General features: G+C 49.7%; 1 protein-coding gene across 1 annotated transcript in view; it reads left to right on the top strand.

Annotated features, from left to right (window-relative positions):
* The window catches only part of LGALS3 (galectin 3), a 29,913-nt gene extending 15,887 nt beyond the window's left edge, over positions 1-14,026 (top strand). The window contains exons 2-6 of the mRNA XM_019518436.1: positions 7,675-7,696; positions 9,609-10,085; positions 11,089-11,177; positions 12,175-12,343; positions 13,727-14,026. Coding sequence (XP_019373981.1) covers positions 7,679-7,696; positions 9,609-10,085; positions 11,089-11,177; positions 12,175-12,343; positions 13,727-13,882 — 909 coding nt within the window. The 5' untranslated portion in view covers positions 7,675-7,678 and the 3' untranslated portion in view covers positions 13,883-14,026. The remainder of the gene's footprint in view (positions 1-7,674; positions 7,697-9,608; positions 10,086-11,088; positions 11,178-12,174; positions 12,344-13,726) is intronic.
* The last annotated feature ends 3,911 nt before the right edge of the window (positions 14,027-17,937 follow it).

Here is a 17,937-nt window from a genome sequence, read left to right as displayed (position 1 = left end):
GGGCTTTCATTTACATTTGATATGGAAGGCAAGGAAAATCAAGCAGAAGGATTAAGAGACTGATTTAAAACTTTTTTAAGTCACTGAAATGACTTCATGGGATTTTGGATCAGACCTTTATTGAAGTGCTGTATGGTAGATACATAACTGCTCAATGAGTAGTCATCAATAGCTTCATATCTAATTAGGAGATTTTGAATGGATTTTCCCAGAGGTCTGTCCTGGGTCCATTACTGTTTAAAATTTTCATAATGTGTTGGAGGTTAGGACTGAGTTCAAAATGAACAAGTTTGTAGATGACATCTATTTGGGTAGAGTTGAAGGCATTCTGGAGGACAGGATTAGGAATCAGAATGCACTAAATACAAACAGTCAAAGAGCCTGAGGCTGAATTGATTCAGTCTTTGTAGTTTAGTCTAAAATGCAGAGATTAAACTGAGAAACAGCTGGACAGACATTCACTTTTGATTTAGAAAATGCAGCTGCAGTGGCTAAGGCCAGAAGCCAGGGGGAGCTACAGCATGGCTTTCTGGCATGTAACTAGCATGGATTGTGTGTTCACTTCCTCTTCCTGCTGTCCCCCAGGGCCCTGGGATTTGCAGTTTAGACTTACAGCAGCAGGACTCTGCAGGGTTCTCATCACTTCCTCTTCCTGCTTCCAGGTACCTCTGGGATTTGTAGTCCACAGTTGCAGCCTGCAGGAAGTTTAAGCAGGGGAAGGGGCATTTAACCCCACTCCCTGGCCCCAGACCCCAGCTGGGGTTTGCCTGGGGGGCCAGTCTCCCCCCCACCCCCCCGCCCCGCAGACTGGGCTGCATCCCCAACCAGGCTTGTGCCACCTCCACCCCCTTGTCACCCAGCCTCACTGCTCCAGCTAGGGAGTAGAGGGGTGGGGCCAGCCCCGCTCTCTGGAGCAGACCTCACAGTCCAGCCCAGGGCTGCAAAGCATGTTGGGGTGCTACGGGACTGTGATTTAAATTGAACCAGGAAGGGGTCTGGGACAGAAGTTTCATAAACCGGTTTGACCCAAATCCGTTACGTGTGATACTGCATTCAACCAGGTTTATCTCAAACCAGTTTCAGCCATTTTGAAACTGAATTACATGCACTGAACTTCTTTTTGTTACAAGTTTAAACCAGTTTCTGATCACTTAAACCGGTTTATGTGTAACTTCTGTCCCTAGCCTCAGTGTCCCTGTCTGTAAAGTGGGAACAATGATGCTTACCCTACTTTGAGACCTACTGATGAAAAGCACAGAGGAGAGGAGAGGATTGTGCAGGCCAGAGTACACTATACCGAGCATATCTCGAGTTTGTTTGCTAGTACTGCAGGGAGGAAGCACTTGACTGAAGCTTCTGAAGTTCTGACTCATACTTGTGCCACACCCTCAACTGCATAAAATGTGTTCTCTGTGATGGCTCTGCCTCTTTTAAAAAAAAAAGGAAGAAAGAAAAACATTTCTGCATAGTTTGTGGTTTTTACTCCAGGCTCCAGAGACTCTCAGCTGTTTTTTTGCTACAAATGTTGAAATGTTTGCTAGGAGAACGCTGTGGAGGATGGGAGATGGATGGTCCCTGAGCAGCTTGTTTTTCTCTGATTTATCCTGGAATAAGCGTCACAACCACTCGCGTGCCAAATGAAAAATGAAAACGTGTGTGTCTAAATGACTGACTAAACCAAAACAGTCGTGCTCCTTACAGTGCAGTTGCTGATGGGAAAGAAGGATGTAAAATGGCACTTTTTTTTGCACAACGCTTGTGGGTGTCCAGGTCAGATTTCCCACTCAGCTATATTCAAATTTTCTAAAGTTTAGCACTGCAGAGGTCCCTGCAAGCTGCTGGCAGAGGAGTGAACTGTGTTCTTTTCTGCCCAATCATAGAATAGTTGGGCTGGAAGGGACCTCCAGGGGTCACATCTAGACCAACTCCCTGACTGAGACAGGATCAACCCTATCGAAACCATCCCAGATAAATTCTTGTCTGACCTACTGGCAAAACTACACGGTCAACCCTGACACAACCACAAGACATAACACCCTAACCTGCCACCGGTAAAGCAGGGGGATGATGGTGGCCAATGTCCCGTTGCTTCAAACACTGTTAAAATACACAAGAGAGCCATGACCTCCACTACAGAGAAAGGCAACCTCCTCCCCACCCCACCCCATTGGTCTGTACCAATCTGACCATGGGTAAAATTTAGGGGTGCACCAATAAAGATTTTTTGGGGCTGATACTGATGGCTGGTCATTAATCAGCCATATCAGCCAATACCAATATGATAGCCTGTATGCAGCTTGACAGCTTGGAGAGCAGCATCGGCTGGTAAGTCGGGGGGGGGAGGGAGGGGCATGGAGGGGACACATAGAGACCTTCATGGTGAAGTGGGGCTGGGGCAAGGGTAGGCACTGCCCAGCTGAGGCAGGGTGCGGGATGGAGCCACCCATGGGGCGTAGGGGAATGCAGAGGGTGGTTTGGCTCTCTGCCGCTGTGCATACCCCCAGGGGAGACACAGGGGTATGTATCCCCTGGATTTGTACACGGGGCAAGGGCAAGCTGCCTGCTGCAGGCTTGGAGCCAGAGGCTGCATTGGCCTCTTCCCAGCAGAGGGCCTGGGCTGGGGCTGTGTTTGGGGCAGGCGAGGTGGCAGGTGGTTGTACTGGGAGGGGGGCTATAGGATAGGTTACTGTCACCCCAAAATTCACCGTAGCATGTGTCCCCCACCCCGTAGCCCTCCTTCCAGCGCTGCTGCCACCCGCCCTGAGCACAGCCCTGACCCAGCCCCACCCTGCCAGGAAGAGGCTGGCACAGCCTCTACCCCTGAGCACACAGCAGGAAACCCACCCTCACCCTGTGCACAAATCCAGAGGGCACATGCCCCCCATGCCTCCCCTGGGGTATGTGCTGCAGTAGGGAGCTGCCCCCTCCCAGCCCCCCCACACACTCCAACTGTTGCTGCACTCCATGACCTGCCCCTCCCCAGCTGGGCAGCCCCTGCCTCAGCCCCGCTCCCTCCCTCTCTTACCATGGGGGCTTCAATCTGTCCCCACCATGCCCCTTCCTCACCCCGCCACAAACTTACCAGCTGGATGCTGTTCTCCAAGCTTCCAGGCTGCATGCCTGGCCACGTGCACGCTGCAGCTGCGTGTATACAAATGGCATTTATCAGTGATATTATCAGCTATACCAGCCAAAAAAAGCCGATTGCCAGTAAAGTCAATTTTCCTTTTATTGGTGCCAATCTGATATGGACCAATATAAATCAGTGCACCTCTGATAAAATTCCTTCCTGACCCCAAATATGGTGATCAGTCAGATCCTGAGTGGAGGGGCAAGACCCTCTAGCCAGCTAACAGGTAATGCACTAAGCTGATTTCTTCTTGCACAGTGTCTAATAGGTGTGCACCGATAAACATTTCCTTGGCCTATACTGATAGCTGATTATTAACCAGCCATATCGGCTGATACCAGTTTGATAACTTCTTTAGAGGAGAACAGCTGGGCGGCAGGGAGAGTAGTGCCCTGCAGGTAAGTCTGTGGAGGGAACGGGTGTGGGGGAGGGAAAGGGTATGGGGGGGGTGCAGGTTGAGGCCCCCACAGTGAGGGAGGGAGTGGGGCAGGGCCTGGGACTGGGGGCACTGCCCAGCCAGGGCAGTGAATGCGACCCTGGGGCTGGGACAGGTAGCAGGATGGAACTGCAGTTGGCTCATCCAGGGGTGTGGAGGGAAGGAAGGGGGACAGGTCCCTGCCCCTGTGTGCACCCCAGGTGGAGGCATGGGGGGCATGGCCCCTCCTAGATTTGTTTGCAGGTCAAGCTGCCCACTGTAGGATCAGGGCCAGGGGTGGTGCCAGCCTCTTCCCAGTGGGGGGGCTGGGCTCAGAGTGGGTGGGAGCAGCATAGGCTCAGCTGTGCAGGGCAGGCCAGTGGGCAGCAGTGCTGAGAGGGGTGGCGTATGGGGGGCTAAGACACATTTTGGGCTGGCTATATCCCCCCCAAACCCCGCCACTGCTTGGGGCACTCTACTCTGTTGCCGTTCCCTTGGGAGCACCCCCCACTTCAGGGCAGGCAGGGGATGTGTAGCCCACGTGGGGCTCCCAAGGGAAAGCAATAGAGTAGAGTTCCCCGAGCAGGGGCGGGGTTTGGGGGGGATATAGCCAGCCCAAAATGTGTCTTAGCCCCCCATACGCACCCTACTCAGCTCTGCCACCTGCCCTGCACAGCTGAGCCTGCTCTGCTGCCACCCACTCTGAGCCCAGCCCCCACACACTGGGAAGAGGCTGGAGCTACCCCTGGCCCTGAGCCAACAGCGGGCAGCCCACCTCCACCCCTTGCACAAATCGGGGGGGGACATGCCCCCCCCATGCCTCTCCCGGGGGTACATGCAGTGGCAGGGAGCTGCCCCCCCTCCACACCCCCGGACAAGCCACCCACAGCTCCATCCCTTTGACTGTTCCAGCACCAGGGTCCCATTCACTGCCCTGACTAGGCAGCATCCCCTGCCCCTGCACCACTCCCTCCCCCACTGTGGGGGCCTCAATCTGCCCCCCCCCCCACCTCTTCTGTTCCCCCTCCACAGACTTACCTGCAGGGCACTGCTGTCCACACTGCCCAGCTGTATTGCTGGCCATGTGCATGGCTGCTGCATGCACGTACACGGGGTCCAGGGGCCCGGCCAGAAGGCACATTATATTTATCGGTGACATTATCACCTACAGTGGGCAAAAAAAGCTGATATCCGATAATATTAATTTTCCTTTTATCAGTGCCAATCCAATAGGCGACCGATGTATCAGTGCACCTTTATTGTCTATTCTTACCCCTGTGTCTATATTTTAGACCAGTTTTTTAGAGTATTTTTCAGCTGTAGGCCAGAATAGTCTAACTCAAGTCCAAGGTGGGCCATCACCGGGACCTGCCCACCACCATCAGCAGTTTCTTCCTGCCAAGCAGCAAAGCCTCTGCCATCATGGTCCCCTGTTGCCAAATGCCACAGGCCAGATCCAGCCTGCAGGCAGTAGGTTGCTGACCGGTGCCTTAGATGCTTGCAGTTTTACCAGGCAGGGACCTTGCTTTACTTACATGACTATAAAGAACCTGACTGGGATTGCTGGAAGCAGCCAGCAATCAAGTCACCTAATTTCTGGCTGCAGAATCTTTATTACCAAAGGCAGAAAGAGCAGAGTTTGTGGCCTTTGTGAGCTTGTAAAAATCCTCACCAATGCCTTGCTTGGGGTAGAGGGGCAAGAGGGGGATCTTGGAAGAGACCAATTAAAAGAGTGTATCTTGCCGCATCCTCCCAAAAAGAACAGCAATTCTTCCCAGGCACAGGCAGCCAACACAAGGCCTGCGTGCTGCTTACCATCTCTTTTGGCCCTACTGGCACATCACTTTTGCACGAACAGCATCTTGGGATCTACAAAACACATGGAAAATTGAAGGAAGTATCCCCAGTTTACCTCCTCCTGGGTGGTCCGGTGCAGAGCTGGGTTTCCTCTGGAGCACCACACCCTCAATAGCACAGTGTTTTGCCTCCTTTAAGAAAGATGCACTCAGGAGTGACTGCAGAGTTCCTCACAGAGCAAAAGGGCCAGAAGATCTGATCAAGCTTGGAAGAAAAGGATACACAACTTTCTCCCTGCTTTTCCTCCCCTTCCACTGCAGGCCTCTTGGAGTGTGCCAAGACCTGGCCTTTCTTGTTTCTTACAATCTGTTATGCTGAGCACTGAGATATTAAGGGCACACATTTGTTGTCTATGTATGGTTCTGGTTCTAGTCTGAGTTTTGAAACCACTCTGTGGCTTCGAACCTGTGTTACAAGGGGTATGTAAAACCCTCTGCCCCCCACCCACCACCACCAGCTGATGCTTTCAACTGCAAGAAAGGTTTGGATGGAAGTGGTATATCTGGGACAGCTGGAAGTAAAGCCTTAGTTGACTATGGAGGCATTGGGGGGGGTGTTTGGGGGGACATTTTACTGTTTCACTCTTTGTTCAATGCGCATTTGACAGCTCTTTGGAACACCCTGATCCAACACCTCGTCTGCACTTATTCAATTTTACTACTAGAAAGAGGATCATTCCCTTCTATGGGCCCACACGGGATTAAAATTAAGTGTGTATTTAAGCACTGTGCTAGGTTGGGACCCACAGGGCTAGGAAGCAAACAAAGCTCCAGCTGTTTCCTCTGGACCAGGGGGATCTCTGAACTCTGCTCCCCCAGTAAAAAAGAGCAGCGGAGGGCCATGAAAATGGTTCAAGGGCACATGATTTATAAGGACAGGCTGAGAGAACTGGGATTATTTAGTCTGCAGAAGAGAAGACTGAGGGGGGATTTAATAGCAGCCTTCAGCTCCCTGAAGGGGGGTTTGAAAGAGGCTGGAGCTGAATTGTTCTCAGTAGAGGCAGATGACAACAAGGAGCAATGGGCTCAAGTTGCAGCAAGGGAAGTTTATGTTGGATATTAGGAAAAACTCTCTCACTAGGAGGATGATAAAGCACTGGAACAGGCTACCCAGAGAGGTGGTGGAAGCTCCATCCCTGGAGGTTTTTAAGGCCCAGGTAGACAAAGCCTTGGCTGGGATGATGTAGTTGGGGCTGGTCCTGCTTTGAGCTGGGGTTTGGACTAGATGTGACCTCCTAAGGTCCCTTCGCACCCTCATTTTCTCTGTTTTTGTGATTCCAAGACTTAACTACAGCTGTCTCTCACTGCTCTAAATACTCACCCATTTGAGCAGAACAAGCGAAAATGTAATATTTGACTATATAAGGAGGTATTAATTTAAAATTTTGGTGTATGCAACAGCATGTAGCACCACATATGATGGGCAGCTATGTTCTTATCTGCAAATGGATTGTACTTTCCCCACTGAACACTGGGTAGCAGGCTTTCTTACAGCTGCCGTACCCCTCTGGTGTAGCTAACAGACAACACTTGTCTATGCTACTGGCAGCAGTGATACCATATTTTCCCACATAAACGCCACCAAATATAACCTGCACCCTGCTTTTGGAAAACCCCACGGAGGAAAAAAGATTTACCTTGGAATACAAGTTGAGTACCAAAGGTCGGCAGTCTCAGACTGGGAGTTGCACACCAGAGCTAGGGGCTGGGACCCGACCTGGCCTGCCGGCTTCGGGGGCAGACATGGGAGCCCAACCCAGCGAGTGGCTCCAGAGCCAGCACATAGGTCAATAATGGGTTTGGGGTGATGTGCCAGGTCAGGCGCAGTGCCTCAGCTGCAGACCGACCCCATGTGCCAGCCTGATCTGGTTGGGGAGCGAGGACTCCCTACAGTTCTGGAAATCGGGTGGCTGGGGGTGGGAGTGAGGCTGGGAAGGGAACAGTGGCAGTGTTAATTGCCATGGCACCCAACCCCCTGGCAATTCATGTTTCCACTGCTCAACACACCCCCACCCAATTTCCAGACCTGTGAGGAGCCCTTTTCCTCACGTAGAACAAGCACTCCAATTTTCCTCTGCATGTTTTTGAGGGGAAAGCATGTGTTTTTATGTGAGAAAGTCCATTAATTTGAGCTGGCAAGCAAGACAAATGGGAATCTATTATTTTGACCACCTTTTGAGCATGGCTGTAAGAATGCAAAATGCAGATTTCCCATTGCAAGCAGAATGTGTTAAATGTAACCATTTAACTTTGCTCTTTTGTCTTTATTTCAGGAAAATGGCAGACGGTTTTAATGTAAGTCCTCACTTTTTTCTTTAAGTCCATTTCAGCCAACATTGCATTGCTTTGTGCTCCAGCCTGGGTGTGGAGTGCAAGCCCCAGCTTGCTCCTGGTTAACCCTCCCCAGTTCATTTAGCTCCTGAAGCAAGGAAGCTGCTTCGGCTTTCCTTTCACCCGTGTGCCTTTGGCTTCACCATAGACCAAGTGAGGCACCAGTCCCGCCTGCAAGGGGAGCTTGATGGCACCTCTCTTCATTGTATTAAAACAGAGATCTTTGTATGGAGAATGTATCATGAAAATCAGCATGCACCGCATCAAGATTGCTCAGCTTTTTGTCTGGATATTTATTGCTTAACATTGCTTTCTGGAAATGTCAGGTTGGGCACAAATGGGTGCTCACTGCCCATGGGTAGACAAGGTGCTTTGGGTAAATCTGGTGTCTTTTATTAGACCAACTATTCGAACTGATTTACCCAAAGAACCTTATCTGCCTATGTCCTTAGCTACAACCTATACCCCTGCTCGCTGCCTACAGAAATTGGGGGGCAGGGGGGAAAGCAAAAGGAAAAACAGGCTTTTTAAAGCTCACTGGAGTCCATTTCACCAATTTGGGGCAGGGAGCGCTAGGATCATTTAGTTTAGTCTTCTTCCCTCATGACAACCACATCACAGTCCTTTTCATAAATGTATCTGCCTTCCACTTAATGCTGTTAATTGGGGGGGTTTTTTCTGATTTTCTTTTTGCCCTCGCTACTCCTGCCGGGCGGCTGTTCCAGAATCTCACTCTCCCATTTAGAAACCATCTCCCAGTTTCCAGCATGCATTTATTCATGTACAGTTTACACCCAGTTGTCCTTGTGCCAGCGCTATCCTTCAGCTTAAATAGCTCTTCTCTGGCTCAGGTGTTTACCTCCTGCCTCACGCTAGGCAAAAATGCCAAGTGCTTCTGGTATCCTCTTGTAAGGCAGGTTCTCAACTCCCCTGATCATCCTGGAACAGGCTACCTAGGGAAGCTGTGAAATCACTGTCCCTGGAAATTTTCACGAGTTAGTTGGACAGACATATGGCTGGGATGGTTTAGCCAGGGATGATGCTGCCCTGAGCAGGGGCTGGACTAGATGACCCTGCGAGCTAGCTCCCTTGCAGCCCGACTTCCCTATGATCCCAGCGGCCCTTCGCTGCACTGCTTCCATTTGAATTCCCTTTTGGTGAACATGCACGAGCAGGACGGTGCACAGTGCTCCAGCAGGTGATACTCAAGTTCCTAGTGGACAGCCTTGCTCTTCCACTCAGGGTCAAACTGATCTCCAGATCTAAGGGCAAGAGAGAATTTTTCCCTCTAGTTGGGTTGGCAAAGATTGTGGGCAGAGGGAAGGGGCGTACCTGTCTTTGCAGCATGGGATGTGTTTTTTTTCCTGTCCCCCGATGCTTTGTGGTTGTGGCAAGTGGGGGTCGGAGTGGATGATTTCTAGGACTCCTTGGATAAATAGCTCTCTGCAGCTGCAGGGGACTAGATCCAGTGACCCAGGATGCCTTCTTTTTTTTGGCCTGTGTTTCTATGAGGTGTTGCTAGCCACTGGGATTTCCCCGTCTCTGCTGGAAAGATTTTGCCTGATGCAGCCTAGAATTCCCTTTGCTTTTCTTGGGTCTGCCTAGCATGAGTGGCTCAGTCATCTCTTGACTTGTGTAATGAGGTCTTTCTCCTCCGCTGTTGTTCCCAACAAAAACGCTCCCCACATGTAGTAAAAAGCTTCCTGCTTGCTATAGCGGGCTTTGGATCAGACCTTAATAGAAAGGCGGCAGAGCACAGGCTGGCTGCTATCCTGATTCTGGTCCCAGGGAAGCCCAGGGAAGACTTGCATAGATTGCTGAGGCTGCTGGAGCAATGGCAGAGCTAATGCCTTCTTTCTTTTCTTCTCCCTGCCAGTTATCCGATGCCTTGGCTGGATCTGGGAATCCAAACCCAAACCCGAATGCGCCTCCAAACCCAGCCTGGCCTCCTGGTCCCTGGGGAAACCAACCTTCAGGTCCCGGAGCATTCCCAGGGTATCCTGGGGCTTTCCCGGGGCCTTATCCTGGCGCACCAGGGGCCTATCCTGGCGCACCAGGGGCCTATCCTGGCGCACCAGGGGCCTATGCTGGCGTACCAGGGGCCTATGCTGGCGTACCAGGGGCCTATCCTGGCGTACCAGGGGCCTATCCTGGTGCACCAGGGGCCTATCCTGGCGCACCAGCAGGCCCAGGAGCATTTCCTGGTGCTCCAGGGGCATATCCTGGAGCACCCATGGGACCTGGCACATTTCCTGCCCCTGGACAACCACCGAGTGGGCCAGCAGCACCTCCTACTGCACCCCAAAGTGGACCTGGGTCAGGACCTCCCACACAGCCAAGGGACACCGCATTGGTGAGAGCTATGTGATGCACTTGCTTTTGTCTTTAGGCCGTTGCCAACATAATAGCTGGAGTCGAGGCACCTGACTCGCTGAAACTACAGTGGGGCCTGGAATGAGAAGCACAGGGGTTAAATCCTGCAAGTGCAGGATGTGCAGGGTGCCCTCCCAGAGAGTTGCGAGTGCTCAGGCTGCCACCCCCTTGGAGCAGGAGCGTGAAAGGCTGCCACCCCCTTGGAGCACCACCGCAGGGGAGCGTGAAAGGCTCTGAAGAACCTCACTGCGGAGGATGGAGCTGTTAGAGATGGACTCAGCTGCAAGAACCTAACAGCCTGCAGGCCGCATGCAGCTGCCAAGGGGATAACATGTGGCCCACACAGTCCAGGCAGTACTCCCCCAAGCACTCTGCCACCTGCCAGGACCTCAGGGATCCTCTTCCTCTCTCTGACTTGTGCTACCTGACCTCTATCCCTAGAGACAGAGTCAAGGGAGACTGGCTGTGGGGTGCATTGGCAGAGGACATTGGCAGGGCAGGGGAGGGCTGCACACACACCTGTAGTGTAGGGGGTTGCACACCCTTGGTGAAGTGGGGTGTGTATAGGGCCAGATTAACACATAGGCAAACTAGGCACATGCATAGGGCCCTAAGCTGCAGGGAGGGGGGGTTAACCACTAAAGGGTTAACCTGGCCCTGGATGTGCAGGTGCAGTGTGGCCTGTAGCTCAGGGGGCGCCAGTGCCAGCTCCAGCCCCAGCGAAGTTGGCCCGCCCTGGTCTAAAGCACGGGTAATAGATGCACCTTCAGGCAGCATCACAGTAATTTCAGCTGTGTACACAGAGGCTCAGGGATACCTTACCTGCAGGAATAAGAGCCTAATGACTGGCAATCTCCAGGTGCGTTGCTAGGATCACCATCACCTCATGCATATGCAAACACCCACGGAGGAAGCCAGTGCTCTCAAGTGCCAACTTTGTGGCTGTTTCTCACTAACAAAACCACACTTGTGCTCTTTCACAGAAAGTCCCCTTCGAGCTCCCCTTGCAGACAGGACTGGTGCCTCGTTTGCTCATCACGATCACAGGCATGATGAACCCGAAGCCAGACAGGTAAAAGGAAAGCTGAAGCAGGTGCCTTGCAGCAGGGACTAAGCAAACTGGGGAGGGTTAACCAGGAGCGCACTGTGGCTTGCACCACATGCCCAGGCAGGAACATAAAGCAAAATAACTCTCTTTATCCTTGCATGGGCTGGCTGAGCATGAGGCTCATATGTGCAGAAGTAGATGCCATTTGTCAGGTGCTTTCAGCTGTCACAAACATCAAGGAGGAGCCTTGCCTCTGTCCCCTCCACCTACCAAGGACTGCAGCTGAGCTAATCCAAGTGGTGCTTGCTTCTGCCACTAGCCTGTCCTAGCAAGTTACTACCCAGCTTGCAGCTGAGGAAGAAGGAAGTGACCTGGGCCTCCCACATGTGACTCTGAGTCAGTGTTTATTAACTGAATTTTCCACACAGTCTCTGCAGTGACCAACCTCCTCTTAGTCTCTGCTTCAGAGAACAAGCAGGCCTCCACTGTGCTGTGTATTAAGATGGCCCAAGTTGCCAAAGATCTTGGGGCACTTTGGAGGGATCTGTCAGTAGGACCACAACATCCAGTTCTTGAGAAATGACCAGACGCATCTTTGAAGCAGCAGCTTTTCAAAGTAACTCATTGTAAATGCAAACAGGAGTGAGGAAGGCCCTGGGGTTCCTCAGTAAGACAGACACAGTGGCGAGGTGGGAGTCCCCAGCTAGACTCGCTGAAACCATTTAGACCATGTTCTGCGTTCATTGGGATGCCTGATCTGCTCGGTCTCAGCATCAGTGTTAAGGCCGTCCAGGCAGCAAGTTTCCAAGATTATTAGATTGGAAATTGGCAGCAACATTCAAAAGCAAACTTCCAAGACGGGGCTTTCTCTTCTAGTTTCAGGCAGCATGTAATAGCATAAGCATATCCAGAAAGGCTGGGCTTGCTTTAATTGGCTCCTCCGCTTCCTGTGACTTTTTGTGAAGAAGCCTAGAGTCAGTCCCATGGCATAGAGCAGCTGCTCCATTCTTGTCTCTTGCAGATTTAACATAGATTTCATGAAAGGGCAGGATGTTGCCTTCCACTTCAATCCCCGCTTCAATGAAGACAACAAAAAAGTGATAGTTTGTAACACGAAGCTTCAGAATAACTGGGGAAAGGAGGATAGAACAGCACCCATGTTCCCATTTGAAGCTGGCAGACCTTTTAAGGTAAAAAGTAAACTTTATCTGAGTCAAGTCATCCTTGATCTAAAACATGTTTACGTGTGCATTTTCTAGCTCTCAGTAGTTAAATATAGTACCATCTTTTCTCCCATACAGAGAACAAATAGGCACCTTGTTTTCAAAAGGCAGAATGAAAAAAACTTTTCCAGAGTTATGACTTCATAGAGCAGGGGTAGAGTAATCTTCAGCTGACATACCCTCCCGTTGCCACTTAACTAAAGCTGAAGCCCTAGCTAATGCTGAAGGCTGGGCTCTGTGGATGGATGGATGGATGATTTTGAAAAGAGCTATAATCCTCAGAGTTGAAAAAATAGTAGGTGAGAGACCAGGAATGACTATCAGAAAGCAAAATTGCCTGAAGAAAGGTGAGCTTGATTAGTGCAATGATAAGACTATTAAAAAGGAAAGACTAAAGTGAACAGTGACCTAATAAGTCAATTGTCTCCTTCAGCTGCTTGAATAGTAAAGCCACAAGCATTATATGCAAGAAAATATAGTAATTTAGCCCTTTGCTCTGCTTTCTAAATAATAACTGGGTACAAACAGTAAGCTACCTTGTCAGTCTATGGTTATGTTTTACCTTCAGATACGGATGTGTTAGCAGGGCAGCATTAGGAAGCTTGTTTGGCCCTTGATCATTTTGTTAGCCAGAGGAAAGATGCAGACGGTCAGGATTGTCCATAATGGAAAAAAAATGCTACAAAGGCTTTGATACTTTAAAAAAAAAAAAGTCAATGAATCTGGTTATAAAGAAAACTGCTGCTGTGACTTGTCCGGAGGCACACAGACAAGATCTTGGAAGAACTGGCAGCTTCGTGCAGTGTGCTGTTTCCATGACTTTCTCAACAGGTTCTTTACCCTGCCCCCACCAACACCGATTCTCTCTGCTGGCGCTCAACGGGGCATCTACAAGGACTTTGAACCTTGATAAAACAAGTTTCATATCAGCAGTCTCCCAGTAGATGGGAAGGAAAACCAGCTAACAGAAAACTGCTTGTAAAGAAATATTTTCTATAGGATAGTTTTGTGTTTGGTCACAGCTTGACTTTGGCCACAAAAGGTGGAGGTGCTGCTGTTTGCAGAGCATTGGCCTGTCTCAAGATGACTAAGGACATAGTATTGGCAGGAAAGGGCTCCTGAACCCTCATGGAAGTGCTGCCAGAAAAGCAGGCAACATTTGTACAAGATGCCTACTATGGCAGTACTCGTTTTAACATACTCAGATAGCAACTGCTTTCTACCAATAAGAACCCATTTCTCATTCCAAACAGTAGGCTAGAGCTAATAGGCCCCATAATCTGAGACTCAGTCCTTGATATAAAAGTTTTAGTCTTAAACTAACCTCTCGGCTTCGTAATCAAATTTCAGATCCAAATTCTTTGTGAGACAGATCATTTCAAGGTGGCCGTCAATGATGCTCACTTGATGCAGTACAACTACCGGGTGAGGAACCTGAATGAAATCACCAGGCTTTGCATTGCCGGGGACATCACTCTCGGCAGCGTCACACACACTGTGATATGAATACGAGATGTTTTGTAAGATCATTTGTAAGATCACTTCACCGTGAAACGCAACTCTTAATACTTCCTGAATGGCACTTACCTTCCTGGGGGTTTTTTTAAGGTTCTGTCCACTGTGTGATAATAAATGATGCTTTTGCTAAAGATAATGTTGGCTTCTACGTTTCTTATTCGAAGTATTAGAAAATGGGCCCAGATCTTTCCTAGCAATCAGAGTTTAGCTGGCATATTAGAGGGGAGAAGAGCTATTTAATGAAGGCCAAAAGAGATTAACAAGAGGTTCTTTCTTTTGACAGAAGTACAGAAAAATAAGAACAAGACAAGCAAGGGCATTTATACACATACATTTGTCTGCTCCAATGCGCCAGAGAACCAGTGTGTTAGAGCAGACTCAGTTAATCGAGTCTGCTCTGCACACAAGTTGAGGTGCCTGGCGCTGCATTGCATACATTTGTATAAATGGCAAAATGCACGTCAGCGCGGAGAAAATGGTGGTGTGCGCTTTTGAACTAAAACACACTTGATGTGCTTTAGTTCAAAAGCATGCCACTGCTATTTTCTCAGCGCTGATGCACATTTCACCATTTATACAAATGCAGGCGCCGCAGCGCTGGGCGCTTTTAAAATAACTTATTCTTTAGTTTGGCAGCAGGTTCTGATAAGCATAGATCTGCTCAAAGCAAGCAGCAAAGAACAGAAATGGTGCTGAAGCTCTTTCAAAACGGGCAGAATCCATCCCAGGAGAAAGAAAACGAGGGGCTATATTTAAAAAAAGTGCCTTAAAAAGCAGATTTAAGCAACTGTCATGGTGGGAATAAGATCACATAAGTGTCAGTCCAGGTAAACACTTTTGGAGTTTCTATACAGATTTCAAGAAGCTGGTTTCTCTCCCCTCTATTACGAGGATCATCTCATCACACTGGCATATTTAAGAAAACAAGTGGACTTGTCTTAAATGTAATTGACTTTTTTTCAGAGAGCCTTTGCCAGGATAGAGAGGGTCCCTGTGTCAGCTACCACAGGTAAAGCAGGGGGATGAGGACAATGTTCTGCCATTCCTAGGACAAGACGTAGTTGTCAAAGTATGGTCAAGAGATCCATGAAAGAGGACTTATGCCCCCCACCTCCAGAGGGACAGGTGTTGCCCACATTTATCAGTAGCCTACCCAACAAGGTTACTTCTAAAGAGGCAGAAACAGGTCTCCAGCCCAGCCTTATTTGCTCGCACCTTAAAACATGAAAACAACCATGTATCCACTACAGCACAACATAGAGTCCCACCTCTGCCAGCTGGGAGACTTGGGAGGTGGGAGGCGCACAGATTGGTAGCAGGTCTTCTTGAATTTGCCGAGTTCTCCATATTTCCTCCAACCAATGCCTAATACTTAGAGATGGCTGGTTTTAATATTTTAATAAATGATCTCCGATTGGATTTATTTGCATTTCTGTGTTTCACTGAAACTTTTGGAACTGGACTGAACCAGATCACTTGTGGGCTTGCACTTGTGTCAATTGGTTGGGATTCATAACCTTGGGAAAGAGGGAGGGTTTCTTATCTCCTTTCCTTCCCCATTGTGCAATGCTGTTCCTGTTTCTTCTTTACCTTACTTTATGGTCTTCTCGGACAAGGCTGTTTTTGTTTTTTACAATGCTTACTTATCTAAGCTTTTTAACAAAAAATTATCTATCATAGCAAAATAACATCTAATACATTTGGTTTCATCAGTCACTACTATTAGTATTTTAAGATACATTATATCATAGCTTTATATGAATTATTTAATGTATGGTCTTCCGTTATCTCCTTTCAGGCCTTGTGCTTCAATTATTTAATGGTTTCCTTTACTTGCTGATCAGGTTAGTTGTCACATGTGCAAAGGTTCACACTACGGTTACTCAGAAACAGGCTTTAGGTAACACATCTGCAGCTCGGCTGAAGCCCCTTGAAAACAGCCGAGGCTGGCAACACAGGCAGCAGCATCTACAGTTCATGCAAGTCATATGGCAAAAATCCTTCTTGATCTCAGATGTGGCCTGACAGAGCAGAGAAGCAAGACCTCAAGGCCAGGTAACTCTGGGCTTCAACTCCCAGCAAGGGCATCAACACACCCCAATTCAAGTCTCCAGCCTTGGCTGCAGTCAACACAATATTTCTGAAGGGAAAAAAAAAAGGTTAAAAAAACCCAAAAATGACAGCCATAACCACAGGAGGAAAAAAGAAATCCTTCCCAGCTCCACATGGCTGAGTAAAAGCTAGAAGCACAGGATAAAATGCCCTCTGCAACCTGGGCATAACTCCACACACCTAGACCAGAGAGCCAGAACTCCTTACCCATCTCCAGCATAAACTTATCCCAGCTCCTTTAATCATCTTTCATACCCAAATCCAGTTATGGAGCTGTTTTATTCACCTGCTCTAGGCTGCAGAGCTCTTCTCATGAGCTCTGAACAATGCACATGGGGTCTCCTGCGCTTCCAACTGCTGCTTTTCACAACACACTCCAGGCATCATCATGCTTATATCATCCCTGACACATATTTATCCAGCCTCTTCTTGAAAAAGCTCCAGGGAAGGAGGTTTCACAACTTCCTTAGATGGGTTGTTCCACCACCTCGCTGCATGAACAGTGAAGACGTTTTTCCTAATATCCCATCTAAACTTAATGTGTTACACTTTCAAGACACTGCTTACATCCAACTCTGCAGCAAGGGAGAAAAGGTATTCTCCCTCTTCCTTGTAGCAGTCTTCCCACATCTGCCTAACCAGATGAGGCCCAACTAGCACCACAAAGTGGCACTATCATCTTCTGTGCTTTCCACTCCACATACCTGTTGATACACTGTCACACTGCCGGCTCATATAGTCTTCATTCCACCAAACTCGTAAGATCCTTCTCAGCAGTGCTGTCACACAGTCAGCTATCTATCTCCCTTTCAATATCTGTGCTTTTGATTTTTCTTCCATAAGTGTCAGGGAAACCAACTGTCTCTCTTTTGCATAGTGCTGACACTGACTTTACTATGCAGTAGACCTCTGGCCTGGAAAACAGCTCCACGAGAGATGGACTTTGCTTTCGCTGCTGCCCGTCTCCTGAACACATCAATAAATGAAATGCACAGCAAAAGTTTAATAGACAAATGAAACCAAAGTCAGTATAACTTTGGACAATTCCATTGTTGAAAGCACAGCCGTGAAAACCTCTGATGATTTTAATTAACAGGGATCTGTTTCCCATGGGAAATGGAGAAAAACATGAATTTTCCCCTTTACCTGGAGAAAATGTGGATTTCTCATTGTAACAGAGAAATCCACTGATTTCGCAGTGCTGCAGCGAGTGCTGTGCAAGCTGGCAGAGTTTCAGCCAGAAGGGGGTTGGAGGGAGCGGGAGGAGAGCGGTCAGGCAGAGGGTGCCACATGCACGTATATGCACACAGCCGCCAGGCAGCCGGGAGAGCAGCTCACCCAGGTAAATTGGGGAGGGGGGCATGAATTGAGGCCAGTTTGGCAGGACTGGGGCTGAGGCTGCTGCCCAGCTGGGTGATGTGTGGGGCTTTGGGCTGGAAGGTATGGCTGCAGGGCCCCACTGGGGAGTGGGATGGGGAAGGCAGCTCATCCAGGGGGGAAGGAGGGGTGGCTCCACTGCTGTGCGCACTCCCGGTGGGAGACAGGGGTGATGCTTTTCAACCATGGCAGGGGCCTGTGCCCTCTCAGATCTGTGCGCAGGGCAGGGGTGGGCACAGGCTGCCCACAGTGGCCTCAGGCTCTTGCCCTAATGCCCTCCCCCAGCGTCTCTGCAGCCCAACAGGCGTGACCCCACACTGCAGGGAACAGCAGGGCTGCGCAGAGATCTCGTTGCCGCTGTGAGCTCTGCACTGCCCTGGTGACGCATCCCCTGCCCATGTGGCAGCAGCAAGGGGCACAACCCCACACCGTCGCCCCTGCTGCTGCCTGTGCACAGGGGATGTCGCACCAGGGCAGCAGTGAACAGCTTCCCTGTGCTGCCCTGCTCTGCCCTGCAGCTGGCATTGGAACTGGAGCCCCATGGGCTGGGGTAG

This window comes from Gavialis gangeticus, unplaced genomic scaffold (assembly GCF_001723915.1).
Source record: "Gavialis gangeticus isolate Ggan-Ray unplaced genomic scaffold, GavGan_comp1, whole genome shotgun sequence".
NCBI lineage: Eukaryota > Metazoa > Chordata > Crocodylia > Gavialidae > Gavialis > Gavialis gangeticus.
This window is presented reverse-complemented; position numbering and strand designations above follow the sequence as displayed.